Raw genomic sequence first — 14371 nt, forward strand, 5'->3', positions numbered from 1 at the left:
ATCTTTCTTCAGTCTTTCTTCTAAAAACGTTGTTGGGTCAGTATGTTCTCTTGTGCATCTACATTTCTCCAGAACCCAAGCTGATATTCCCCGAAATCGGCTTATAGCAGTTTTTCCATTTTTCTGTGAATAATTTTGCAACCATGACTTATTAAACTGGTGGTTCAGTAACATTCATAATTGTCAGCAAGAGCTTTGGAGAGATTACGATCCTATCTTCCTCCTTTTTTCCCCTCTTTGCAGCAGTAATTAGTACCTTCTTCTTGGAGTATTTCGCAATCTCGCATATTACTTACAAGGTGGAACAGTTCTGTTAGGGCTGAATCTTCTAACTATCTCAATAATCCTAAGGGAATTTTGTCTATTCCATGTGGCTTGCTTCAGCTTTGCTGTGTCAAATTCTTATCGTGGTATTATGTCTCCCACCTCATCCTCGTTTTCTTACTGTTTCCTTTCTGTAATATTGCCTTGAACTTCATTTCTCTTGTATACTCCTTGTACTATTCATTACACCTTTCACCTTTCCCTTCTTTGCTTATACTGGCTTGCTATCAGAGCTCTTGATACTTATATAGCTGCTTCTCTTTTCTCCATAAGTCCCTTTAATTTTCCTACCTTTCTTCTAGTCGTGCATACTTTTACTGAATTGCACTTCACGTCTACATGTAACACTCAGGAACTCTGAGCCTCTGTCTCAAATCTTCAGGATTGTCTTAACTAATCGCCTTATATGTAAGTCGTGGTTAAGGTAGACAGATGAAGTACTGGGTGACCCAAAGAGTAGAAAGAAAGGTTTCAACCTCCCTAGAGGTCTATTAGTGGCGTTGGGCCGAATGAGGACGGGAATGGGGTGATGGAAAGAGATGATGAAAGAGTGGGGGTATTAGGAAGTCCTTACGTGAATACGGTGACGTGCAGCGCATGGATCAATCACCTACTGGTGTTCTTCACACACTTTGCATAGTTTGAGTAAATATATCTGTGTACAGGTTATATAGAGTAACATGAACAATCAGGTAATTTACAAGACCGTCGACGAAGGCATAAAATACTACCTGTATATATCTTCCAGATTATGACGCTAGTACGAGGTGCATTCAAGTTCTAAGGCCTCCGATTTTTTTTCTCCGGACTGGAAAGAGATAGAAACATGCGCATTGTTTTAAAATGAGGCCGCGTTCATTGTCAATACATCCCAGAGATGGCAGCACCGTACGGCAGATGGAATTTTACCGCCAGTGGCGAGAATGAGAACTGTTTTAATACCTAAAATGGCGACGTTTTCCTTACTTGAACAGCGTGCAATCATTCGTTTTCTGAATTTGCGTAGTGTGAAACCAATTGAAATTCATCGACAGTTGAAGGAGACATATGGTGATGGAGTTATGGATGTGTCGAAAGTGCGTTCGTGGGTGCGACAGTTTAATGAAGGCAGAACATCGTGTGACAACAAACCGAAACAACCTCGGGCTCGCACAAGCCGGTCTGACGACATGATCGAGAAAGTGGAGAGAATTGTTTTGGGGGATCGCCGAATGACTGTTGAACAGATCGCCTCCAGAGTTGGCATTTCTGTGGGTTCTGTGCACACAATCCTGCATGACGACCTGAAAATGCGAAAAGTGTGATCCAGGTGGGTGCCACGAATGCTGACGGACGACCACGTGGCTGCCCGTGTGGCATGTTGCCAAGCAATGTTGATGCTCAACGACAGCATGAATGGGACTTTCTTTTCGTCGGTTGTGACAATGGATGAGACGTGGATTCCATTTTTCAGTCCAGAAACAAAGCGCCAGTCAGCTCAATGGAAGCACACAGATTCACCGCCTCCAAAAAAAATTTCGGGTGTCCATGTTCTGGGACAGCGAGGGCGTAATCCTTACCCATTGCGTTCCAAAGGGCACTACGGTAACAGGTGCATCCTACGAAAATGTTTTGAAGAACAAATTCCTTCCTACACTGCAACAAAAACGTCCGGGAAGGGCTGCGCGTGTGCTGTTTCACCAAGACAACGCACCCGCACATCAAGCTAACGTTACGCAACAGTTTCTTCGTGATAACAACTTTGAAGTGATTCCTCATGCTCCCTACTCATCTGACCTGGCTGCTAGTGACTTTTGGCTTTTTCCAACAATGAAAGACACTCTCCGTGGCCCGTGCGGTTAAAGGCGCTGCAGCCTGGAACCGCAAGACCGCTACGGTCGCAGGTTCGAATCCTGCCTCGGGCATGGATGTTTGTGATGTCCTTAGGTTAGTTAGGTTTAACTAGTTCTAAGTTCTAGGGGACTAATGACCTCAGCAGTTGAGTCCCATAGTGCTCAGAGCCAACTCTCTGTGGCCGCACATTCACCAGCCGTGCTGCTATTGCCTCAGCGATTTTCCAGTGGTCAAAACAGACTCCTAAAGAAGCCTTCGCCGCTGCCATGGAATCATGGCGTCAGCGTTGTGAAAAATGTGTACGTCTGCAGGGCGATTACGTCGAGAAGTAACGCCAGTTTCATCGATTTCGGGTGAGTAGTTAATTAGAAAAAAAATCGGAGGCCTTAGAACTTGAATGCACCTCGTATGTCACTAATAGTACGTTATAATAGCCTTTATGAAGAATTTATTGCAGTTTTCGCAGCAGGTAATACCGTTTGACGTTTTGAATTCATGGTTCAGGTAAGAATTTCTTTTCTTTATTCTGAAGTAGTTAAAGTTGAAAATCCTACAATACATAATTTATTTTTAATTCGCTGGAAATTTCACGTACACTATCTGATCAAAAATATTCGGACATCTATTAGGGGACATTTAATATACGGTGTGTCACCCCGTCGGCTTTATGACAGCGTCATCTCTAATTTCGGTGAGGTGTCTGAATGACTGTGGAGGAATGGCAACCCATTCTTCCTCAAGTGCCAAAAGCGGGGAAGACTGATATGTTGCACTCTGGACTCCGGGGCGACGTCGACGTTTGGGGTTCATCTCGGGACTTTGGACAGGCTGCACCACAAACCACCGCCTCACAGACTTTACTTGGTGACAGTGTGCGTTGTCATGCTGGTACAAGGTGGACTTCTGGAACCAGTTTGTAACTCACTAATGGTTACTTCCTGTGATTTCATCCAACGTTTTACAACCACCCTCCGCAACACTCGACTGTCTCTGACGGCCAGTACGTGAAGTCTGCCTGGTCTCGGTTTCTCTATGGTTGTTCTTTCACGTTTCCACTTCACAGCCACATCACCAACAGCCGACTTGGGCAGCCTTAGAACGGCTAAAATGACCCTAGACGTGGTGACATCCAATGAAAGTCCACATCCGAAGTCGCCGAGCTCTCCTGGCCGACCCGTTCCGTTGTCACTGCGTCTGTACTCAGGCTACAACTCAAACTACCCGCTTCTCCTCGTACTGGTGGGTCCGTCTCTAGTGACGTCTATTGCTTAACTCCGCTTTAAATAGAAGTGTGAGGATACTAATTCTCAGATAGTGTAACTGTACAAGGAGCTACCATATTTATGTTAATACTGGTCTACTATTATAAATTAGTTTCTTTTCATTTTTTTCAGATGGCTGCACCGGGACAAAAATTAGAAGAGGTTTTCACAGCTTTCGCGAAGTTTGGCGACTCGAGGTCTGACGGCAAGGCAATAACGCTGACGCAGTCGGACAAATGGATGAAGCAGGCGCAGGTGATCGACGACCGGAAAATCACCACCACTGACACCGGCATCGCGTTCAACAAGTTCAAGTGAGTGAACTCGTGAGCCCTCTCTCTATTTATCTATCCATCTATCCACCTAACAACTCGTTCGTACATCTCATTTAGAAGGCACGGCCTATGGAGAAACTCATCTGTGTTAAACTAATTTCACACGTATGCCGTTATCAAACGGCTCTGAGCACTATGCGACTTAACTTCTTAGGTCATCAGTCGCCTAGAACTTAGAACTAATTAAACCTAACTAACCTAAGGACATCACACACATCCATGCCCAAGGCAGGATTCGAACCTGCGACCGCAGCGATCGCTCGGCTCCAGACTGTAGCGCCTAGAACCGCACGGCCACTCCGGCTGGCTATATGCCGTTATCCGGACAGTTAAAAATGATATGTTATTCCGACAGGCAGAACGCTTGCTGAAGCGTAAAATGCCTCAGCTTACGTGGTGTGGAAGTGCTCTTGTGGACGTCAGCTACAGGCTGATGCTTTTGATGCCTATATGCAGTGTGTACTGTGAAAACGCCGACAACACTTAGTACACTGTACAGGGCCCGGAAGCCGTAGTTTTGACTTCTTGGGGTGTTGGCGTCAAATTTCTTCAAAATGAGTTTGGTACCGTAATTTGTTACGAAAGCCATTAGCCATTAGGTTAATGTGGATGCTAGTACTGCGTCTCCGGAATGTTTAGTAATCTGAGGAGGTCGAGAAACTGATCATTTTTCAACGCGGAGCCCATGTCAGAAAGTTCATGATTTTGGTCGCTGTCGGGTGTCAAAGGTAGAAAAACTTTTGATATCGTGATGTGTGTGCGTTCCATGTCTCGTTAACAAACCCAACAAGACCCATCACGACCTACAAGAATCTCGGAAACTATATCGGAAGCGATCTAAGTTGGAACACAACATAAATTTAACCATGGTGACGGCAGATACCCGATTCAGATTCGTTGTAAGAATCTCAAAGAAGTATATTTCACGCAAGAAACCTGTCGCTCACGAAATCCCTGTTCGACCAGTCCTTGAATGCTGCCCGTCGACCTGGGGACCTTACCAAGCTGGATTAACGAAAACGATTTTAAAGATTTACGGAAAGCTGCTCGCTTAGTCACAGTAGTCAGTGCTTGGAAAATTACAGACGTAAATGTTGTGCATTGTAAAAAGCCTCATTCACAACTTTTTAGCTCCCATTTTGCAAAATAACTCAAGAAACACCCTACTTCCTCCAATATGTCTAATATACTAATCACGACACTAAAATTATAAAAAATCTGGCTTATACAATAATAATAATATACACAAGAATGGAAAATAAAATTTATGATGTGTTAGATGACGATCGGTTTGGATTTAGGAAACGTAAAGGCACCAGAGAGCAGTTCTGACCTTGTGCTTGACGACAGAGGCAAGACTTCACAAAATTTAAGAGACTTTCATAGGATTTGTCGACCTAGAAAAACTATTCGGTAACGTACAATGGTGCAAGATGTTTGAAAATCTCAGAAACGTGTCTCTTACTTACAGGGTAAGATGGATAATATACAATATTTACAAGTATCAACAATATTAATGGAAGACCAAGAAAGAAATGCTTGAGTTAAAAAAGGTGTAAGACAGGGATGCAGCCTTCCTCTCCGGCTGTTCAACCTGTACGTCGAAGAAATAATGCTGAAAATAAACTTCAAAACCGGCTTTAAAATTTAGGCACAAAGGTTATTGGTCACACGATTTGCTGACGACATTGCTACTACCTTCTGCAAAAGTGAGAAAGTGAAAATGAATTTTCACTCTGCTGTGGAGTGTGCGGTGATTTAAAACGCCCTGGCACATCAAAACTGTGTGACAGGCCAGGACCCGAATCAAGATCGTTGTCTTTGGCGGACAAGTGCTCTACAGACTTTTTTTTCGCAACTGAGCTGCACAAGCATGACCCAAGATCCGCCCTCTCAACTTTATTCCAATTTTGTTCCTTTTTTTCTCCTGCTGAAGGCTTAACGCTGCCTTATGCAAGTAATAATCATTTTGGCGTGATTTTAATTTTATTGTACCGCAGTACAGCCGTAACAAATGACTTCCTATCATTGTAGGACTAATAACAGTAAGACTCCATAATAGTGTGTTCCAGTAGAAGATGAAATTCTCGTTTATACATAAACACGCAGTTACGAGTTAACAGGCGTAGAAATGCAATTTGTCTGCTGAGTTGAGCGAGCCAGCGAGTTGGGCTTACCTTCGTGACGCGCGCCGCGGTCTGTCTTCCTCGTAGGCCTAGGTACTGTTTGTATGACGTAAGTCGGAAGCACAAAATAGGTCCTACCCTGTGCGCCATCTATGGAAGCTAGCCTTAACACACTTACACTTGAGTCATATGTAGGTAGGTGCTCTGGTAGGTATGGGTGTTCTCCGTGTCTTGTGGAGGACACAGCAATAAGAAAAGAGGAGGTTGTCTGCAGAATCGGAGAAGATAGCAACAAGTGGAAAATATTGATAAGGAGATGTGCCAGGATGATAGGCCATGTGTTAATATATTAGGGGGTAATTTCGGTGGTACTAGAGAGAGCTATAGAATGTAACAGTTGTAGGTGAAGACAGAGATTGGAATATATCCAACGATTACTGTAGTTGAGGACGTAGGGTGTAAATGATACACTGAAATGGGAGTTGACACAGGAAATTACTGATGACCATAAAACAAATAAATAAATAAAAAAGTACTGACAAAGTTCTGCCGGCTGGCCATTCGCCGCGCAGTGGCCGCGCGGTGTGAGGCGTCATGTCCTGGACTGCGCGGCCCCTCCCTCCGGAGGTTCGAGTCCTCCCTCGGGCATGGGTGTGTGTGTTGTTCTTAGCATAGGTTAAAGTAGTGTGTAAGTCTAGGGACCGATGACCTCAGCATTTTGATCCCTTAGGAATTCACACACCATGACACCATACAGTGGCTTACGGAGAGCAGGTGTAGATGCAGGCGTATTTGCATGGAGCACAGGTAGTGCCTAGAACTGTTTTCATGAGCTGCAATTACCTCTGGATGCTTCCAGTCCAAGATCCCACGAGGTCATGCCAGGTCCGATGTCCCCCCTCCCCACTCCCAAACAGAGTAAATGTTGCACAAAATAACTTTCCCTGACTTTCTGAATACACTAAATAATCTCTATCAGTAACTTCATTGTTTGCCAGCTTTATCTGAAGAAATGCACTCGTTTAACGTCTTGTGGTACTGTTTTTAAACGGATGTTGTGATTCTGAAAAATCACTTTCTTTATTTTGTTTTCTTCCGTTTATTGCGACATAGTCTCAGACTTTATCAGTTCTCCCCCCCCCCCCCAAAAAAAAGGATAAGTGCTGAGTGTGAATTGTTCTTCAACAACGATTGGCATTCCATTTTCACTTTCGTTTGGTGGAAGTGCCGTTTCGTCGTAATTGGCCTTCTACAATTTCAGTTGAGGAGAGTGTTTCTTCTGCATCTGAATTTTTTTAATATTTTATAAAAACGTCAAGGCACGGAAGTTTCTTCAGTGCTTCTTCTTCTCGTTTTTTGTTTCTTTTTTTGTTTTTCCGGAGACTTATCCCGAGTCCCACTTAGTCGCTTTCTTCCACTCATTTTCTTCAGGAATTATCAAAATATTGCAAAGCAGCATCCATTGACTACAGAGCAGGGATCACATTAGAAGCCACTTGCCTGTTGGTAAGCCACTTGCCTGTTGGTTTAACGAAATAAAGCAAGCTGTATTCAGTCGTCAACGTAACAATCGTACCGACTGCATTGGCCACACTCTCCTGTTGTAGGTGCATGCGCGATGTAAACAAAGTTAACAAGAACGCAATAGTAAGTTATTTCATCATTTGACTGACAGAAGTTAAAAGCACTGTGATTATAGAATACGCCTGGAAAGTTCCAAAAAACATTGTTTTCTTTATAAACATAAAAATAGATGCATGAATATTAAGGGTTTATTAACGAAACCACGTTGGTGTGGACTACCTTAACACCATTTTAACCGCATTGCAATATAATTATCAATCGAAAATTAAACATGTAAGAATGTTCTCTTATAAGCTGTAAAAAGAACTAAAATTAACATCACTTTATCAAACTGTTTCTTACCTCTGTTAGCAGCATCGAGAATAAACGACACAACATAACACACTTCTACGTGTATGTCAACTAATATTCCCAGTGGGCAGGAGATTTTTAATTTTAGGAACTTGTCTGATGTCCATGGTTTTTGTACAATTTTCCATAAATATTTCCTCCCCCTAAAACCTACCATCCTGGGCTACTGCCCAGTTGCACACCCACCTTCCCCTCTTCCCAATCAATGTGGCCTGTGGCTAACTCGTGAAAAGATTTATTTCCACACATAAATTAATTACACAGAAATATGTGGTCTACATGACATTCAGTGTCAACGAGACAAAACAAGGAATAACTGTACAATCAAAATCAAAGAATAAACACTATGCAACATGGACCCATGGAACTCTCATAGAGTCAACACTTCTTTTGTTTTGTGGTAGTTTGGGGTACAGCGTCACAGGCAGATGGCAGTCTCACTGTCTTGGAGTCTACACCATCTTTTTTTGTGGTAGGTTGAGGTATAGAATCACAGGTGGATGATGGATTCACTGTCTTGGAGTCTAGACCACCTTTTTTTGTGATAGGTTGAGGTACAGCGCCACCGCTGGATCTTGGTCTTACTGTCTTGGTGTAAGGCTAAAAATGTTGTATCCTACAATGATGTCATTCCAATGAAGGTGTGGTGGTGGGAAGTGAAGTGCCATCTGACGGTGGAAGTTCAAGGTAGCAGGCAGTAGGTAACACAACTACATAGGTACTGATATTGGTGGCCGTATGATAGTCGACATATATCAAGTGCTCGTATCAAGACTGATACTTTATTAATGACCATAACAGGGCTATTATTAGCCATGGTCTGAATCTTATTCCTCGAGAATGATGAGAGGAACAGGGTGGGTGTGTCAGTGCTGGGGAGTCGTTGTGCCAATGTGGTGTAAGCCATCCACTTTGTCGTAGAGACACCTTGCCTTCTCTCGAATGGACATCTTCAGAGTTTGTTTCCTCGTGGAGAGTAACTACCCTTGTGAGGGGAGGGGCATGCAGGCTCCACCAAAGTACCTTATTTTGCAGGCTCTGGAGGGTATTCATCTGGGAGGCACTAATCGTGGCCCATGTGGAGGACCCATAGGTGACGGAAGGGCGGACAATCGTCCGGTACAGTTGGAGCCTGGTTTCCGGGTTCAGTTTCCTGCTGTTGAACACTGGATACAACGCTTTTATCAGCTTCCATCCTTTTAAGGGACATATTCTGCATGTGAGTGGAAGAGCTGTTTTTTATCCATGCAGACATATTTGGTATGGGGGGACCATCGGATCTGGGCGCCTGCAATAGTGATGTAGTGGTGGAGGATTTGGCACCGTTTGGTGAAGTAGATTGCCGTAGTTTTGGCGACATTGAGGTTATCTTGTTTGAACAACACCAGGTGACCATCGCGTTCACCTGCCTCTGGAGAGTAGCAGTGAGCAGGTCCATGTTGTGGCTGGTCATATAGAGCGCTGTATCATTGGTGTATTCCACCAGGTGGCAATGTGAAATGACTGGAATTTCATTAACATAAATCTTAAAGAGGATGGGAGACAACACAGAGCCTTGAGGGGTACGCTTCGACATGTGACATAAGCTTGAGCATTTTCCTTGCTGAGTAACCAAGAAGTTGCTATCATGGAGGAAATTATCGACGATCTTGAAAATAGTGTCTGGGATGGTAGTGTGTGTCAGCATTTCATACACAAGATTGTCCTGCCAAATCTTGTTGTATGCATTTCTGAGGTTCAGGAATACCTTTGACGTCAACATGGTGGAGTTAAAGCCACTTCTGACATATTCCGTGATCCTAAGAACTTGGAATTTGGCCAACAGTTGGGAAGCGAATCCGAACTGTTCTGGACAGATCGTCCCAACTGCCCCAGACTTTTGTAAAGGCAGTGGAAGTTCAAAAATTCTGGGACCTTTGCCTTTGTATTGAGGAGGCTAATGGGTCTCTTGTCAGTAGGTATCATAGGATCTGTCAAGGGCTTGGGGTGAGCAATCAGTTTGGCCTGCTACCACTGTGAGGGGAAAAGACTGGGTGTGAGACAGCAGTTTTGAATGGTGGTGAATAATACTAGTGGCTTGCAAGAGAGCTGATGGAAGTGTTCATTTCAGATACCATCCAAATCTGAAGCCGACTGCCCATGCTTCCATCTGAGGATGTGTTGGGTACATAAAGTGAGTGGTAGAAAGAGGTGGCCTTTGCCTGAAATCAGTAATGGCCACCAGAAAATTGTGTTCATCCGGGAGTCCATCAGGCGTAAGGTCCTGGATGAGCAATTGGTTCTGGGCCTCGAATGCATCTGCCAGAGTTTCAACCATGCAGAGGGCATTGTAAGTTAAGCTATCCACTGTGCAGATGGGATGGTTGGTCTCACTTACGGAGTGTCATAGGGCTTGGACAACAGCCCTTTCTGATTTATGGTGGACAAGAAAGGTGGACATCTTGTCCATCGATTGTTCTGTTTACCCATCGGCGAGGCGAGGGCAGAATTCATATTGGAGTCGCCTCATGCGATATTTAACCCAAGTGTCTCGAAACTGCTTCCAGCACCTCAGGTAGCGGTACTTCTGGATTTTCAGTTTACGCAGTCGTAGGTTCAAGTCATCCAGTGGGGTTAATTCCTTGGGACAATCGAGGTAGAGGCCTTCAAATGGCTGGCCCTGAGCACTATGCGACTTAACTTCTGAGGTCATCAGTCGCCTAGAACTTAGAACTACTTAAACCTAACTAACCTAAGGACATCATACACATCCATGCCCGAGGCAGGATTCGAACCTGCGACCATAGCGGTCGCTCGGTTCCAGACTGTAGCGCCTAGAACCGCACGGCCACTCCGACCGGCTAGAGGCCTTCATTGCTTCTTCATTTTCATGGGTAGGTAATCAGCAGCACTAAGGAGACTGGCAGGTGTTGTCAGGTCAAAGTTTTGCCAAATGGAGTTGTTGAAGATGTTGAGTCTTGTACAGCAAGGAAGCAAGAGAGAGGATTTTGTTATGGATGGCCAGTATCTGCTTTCTGCAACACAAATGCATACATCTATTAATACAATTCTTTATTTACATGAACTGGAAACTTTACTTAACTTGAATGGAGTCCATGTGTTGTGGTTCAAGCTCATCAGTTATAGTCCTCTTGCAGTCAGTATCAGTAATCTTGACACTACAAACTTTAGTATCTCACTGCTAGTACAGTACAATTCTGGTTGAGGTACACTAGTCCCACTATAGTCACTAATCTGGTCGCTGTGTACGGTCGTAGCCTGTGATGAACAAAACGCACTCTGCGACTAAACTGACAGATGTCAGACTGGGTGATTGAATGATTGAGTGAGGTCCTCTGGTCAGTGGTGGCGGCCTAGATGCATGCTGTCGATGGGGCGGTGGTGGTACGTTGCTTGTAGGTGTGTCTCTGGCCTCTCTCGTGATAGGCATGCTTGATCCAGTGCCTCCTAGTCGATCTTTTCGCATTATCTTTGCCGACCGGTGTGTTGGCAACAGCTTATGCCTCCTCCCCGAAATGCTGCACCATTGTTGTGTAGAAAGGATGCGACGACGATGGGGGGGGGGGGGGGGGGAGAGACAGGACGCTGGACATAGAGATGAGCTGGGAGCCATGACTGTGGAGAACGTCATACTCCCGACCATACCCCGCTATCTGGCTTGCGAGGCAACAGGAAGATTCTCTGGAAAACTTTTACCTGGGCACATGTCTAGGCCTTAGGGCTTGTCCTTGACTGATGATGGCGACGGCATTGACGGGTCCATATCCATCAGGTTGGCGAGCAGGATGGGGGTGGGGGTCGAGGGCACATCATCCATTCGCTCCTCCTGGTGGCACCAGTGGGCGGCTGCGAAGGCCACATGGTCCCGTGAGGCCATGAATCAGGGGGAATAAATGCAGCAGAATCACAGGACGAACGAGATGTACGAATTTGGTTTTGGTGGTGGCGCTCCAAAACATCGGGACCTGCAGTCAAGTACATAAAAGAGCCAATGCGTTCCTGGATTACGCCTCTTTCCCACCACCCACGGTTGCCATAAACCCTGAAAAGAGCAAGATTGCGCGGCGCAAAGCGGCACTTGCGGACCATTGGGCGTCGGATGCTGCGGTGGGTGTAGCAAGTGTAGCAGCGTCCAATGGCGGCGGCCATGCAGAAGTTCCGCCGGTAATGATCCGTCTCGTGTGTTTGAGCGATAGGAGGCGAGAAACAGTTGCAGCGCCAGTGAAATGTTGGTGGTGCGAAGCTTGGCCATCTGTTGTTTAAAAGTGCGTAAGAGGCGTTCTGCTTCTCCGTTGAATTGGGGGTGAAACGGAGCACTTTTTAGATGACGAATGCCATTTCGTTTACAAAACTGTTCAAAATCACGTGAAGGGAATTGTGGTCCTTTGTCCGACACAAGTACTTCTGGCAAACCTTCTATGCAAAATATGGAGGACGATACACGAATGGCGCTGCATGATGCGATAGAAGCCATAGGCACTGCAAATGGGAACTTGCTAAAAGTGTCTACCACTATGAGGCAACGAATGTTCCAAAATGGTCCTGCAAAGTCTATGTACACTCGTTGCCACTGGGATTGAGTCTTAGACCAAGCTGAGAATGTCTGTGGCGGAGCGGATTGGGTTTCCTCGCATGCGCGACACCGTGACGTCGTCTGTTAAATGTGGGCATCGATGCCCTGCCAAGTACAGTGCCGTCGCGCTAACTGTTTAGTGCGAGCAACTCCCCAATGCACATGATGGAGCAATCGCAACACGTCCTTTTGCAACACTTTGGGAATAAGCTCACTCAATTGTCCACAGTCATTTTCAAGTAGGATCACATCCTGTTGAACTGAAAGGTTATGTCGACGTGCAAAATATCGGGGCACAAATTAGTTCTGGATACTGTTCATTGAACGGGGCCAAGACGTGCGAATGTAATGCAGCAAAATCTTGAGATACGGGTCTGTTTCCGTGGCCTGTGCAATTTTCTGTAGTGCAAGGGATAAGATTCCAGCAATTCAGAGTCCTGCGCATCGATTTGGCAACAAAATGCGGCAGATGCATCAAAATCAGAGTCTGGGCCAATCGGAAGGCGTGATAGGACGTCTGCTTTGCCATGCTTTACCGTGGGTCTGTACACAATTTCATACTGATACTGAGAAAGCAACAAAGCCGAACGTTGCAAGCAGTGCGTGTAGGAACCGGCTTTGACGGATGAAACAGGGACTGCAAAGGCTTGTGATCTGTCACTAAAAAGAACTTGCGACCATACAAATAGTGATGGAATTTGGTCACACCATACACAACTGCGAGAGCCTATTTTTCTATTTGAGAATAATTGCATTGAGTTTGAACAACTTTGAGGCAAAACCAATAGGTCTGTTTTGTGCACCGATTCCTTAGAAAGAAGCATAGGCTTGTAAAACTACTGGCTTGGCAGGGTAAAAATGCACTAAACATCTGTCACTACGCAATGCATTTTTCAGTACTTGAAATGCGTCTTGACAATCCACACAAAAGGCACATTTTTCCGACGCAAGCGATGCAATGGAGCCATGATCTGAGCGGCAGTCGGTATGAACCGAATGTAGGATGTTATCTTGCCTAGTACTGACTGCAGTTCAGACACATTGCGAGGAACAAGCAGGTCACCGATGGCAAGCAAATGAGATTGTTGACCTGCCTTTCCTCTCCGTGTGTCTGAACTGCGAGGAACAAGCAGGTCACCGATGGCAAGCAAATGAGATTGGTGACCTGCCTTTCCTCTCCGTGTGTCTGAACTGCAGTCAGCAGTGTAGTTCAGTCTGAAAAAAGTCTCACTTTTCGAGACGAAACTTGTGTCCTGTTTGGTGAGCGTTGGTATTCTTCAGAGGAGACGGATGAGCAGGTGTAGACTGAGCTTCAGCAGCGAATGTCGTCATAGGGGGCAGAGCCGCAGGGGGCTCCTGTGTCACAGATGCGTCAGCTGCCTGAGCATCTGTGGTTTGTTGGTCATTAGGTTTACCCCTTAATATGGGGAAATGGGTGCAGTCCTTCGATGGCTGGGGTGGCCAATTCGTCCTTGATTTCCTTCTTGGAGAGTGAAAAGACTTCATAGCCTTCTGATACATAGAGAAACCTTCCAGGAAGCCAGATGGTGGGGGCCGTGAGTGGCGCCCAAACAGCGGGCGCAGGCGGGTTCTTCTGAGGCCGGGAGTTTGCAGTCCTCTGACGCATGTGAGCCGGCACACTTGACACACAAAAAAGGCGGTGAGCAGTAATTGCCGGTGTGTTGCAAACGTTGACACCTATGGCAGATGGAGGGGGAGTTGCGGCGTTCATATGATTCAGTACGCACCTTGGTGCACAGGAGATACCTGATTTGGTAATTGTGTTTGCCTTTCGGTGGTGTCTGTATCGGCACCTCCGGCAGCTTGCCGAGATGACCATCGAGCAGCCAGTATAGTCTGTCGGTAAACTGAAGAGCGAGCGAGCGAGTCCCCACTCTGCCTACCCTGCTACGTCACAGGGCGCTTCTACAGGCTGTTTCACAACGTAGTACCGGCCCTGCCGCGGCGCGCGCTTTAAATCTG

The 14371-nt window shown here is 45.7% G+C and overlaps 1 protein-coding gene across 1 annotated transcript in view; it reads left to right on the forward strand.

Moving 5' to 3' along the window:
- The window catches only part of LOC126177158 (tubulin polymerization-promoting protein homolog), a 127159-nt gene that overhangs the window by 79179 nt on the left and 33609 nt on the right, over positions 1-14371 (forward strand). The window contains exon 2 of the mRNA XM_049924433.1: positions 3552-3733. Within this exon, the coding sequence (XP_049780390.1) occupies positions 3552-3733 (182 nt within the window). The remainder of the gene's footprint in view (positions 1-3551; positions 3734-14371) is intronic.

This window comes from Schistocerca cancellata, chromosome 3 (genome assembly GCF_023864275.1).
Source record: "Schistocerca cancellata isolate TAMUIC-IGC-003103 chromosome 3, iqSchCanc2.1, whole genome shotgun sequence".
NCBI classification, from domain to species: Eukaryota; Metazoa; Arthropoda; class Insecta; order Orthoptera; family Acrididae; genus Schistocerca; species Schistocerca cancellata.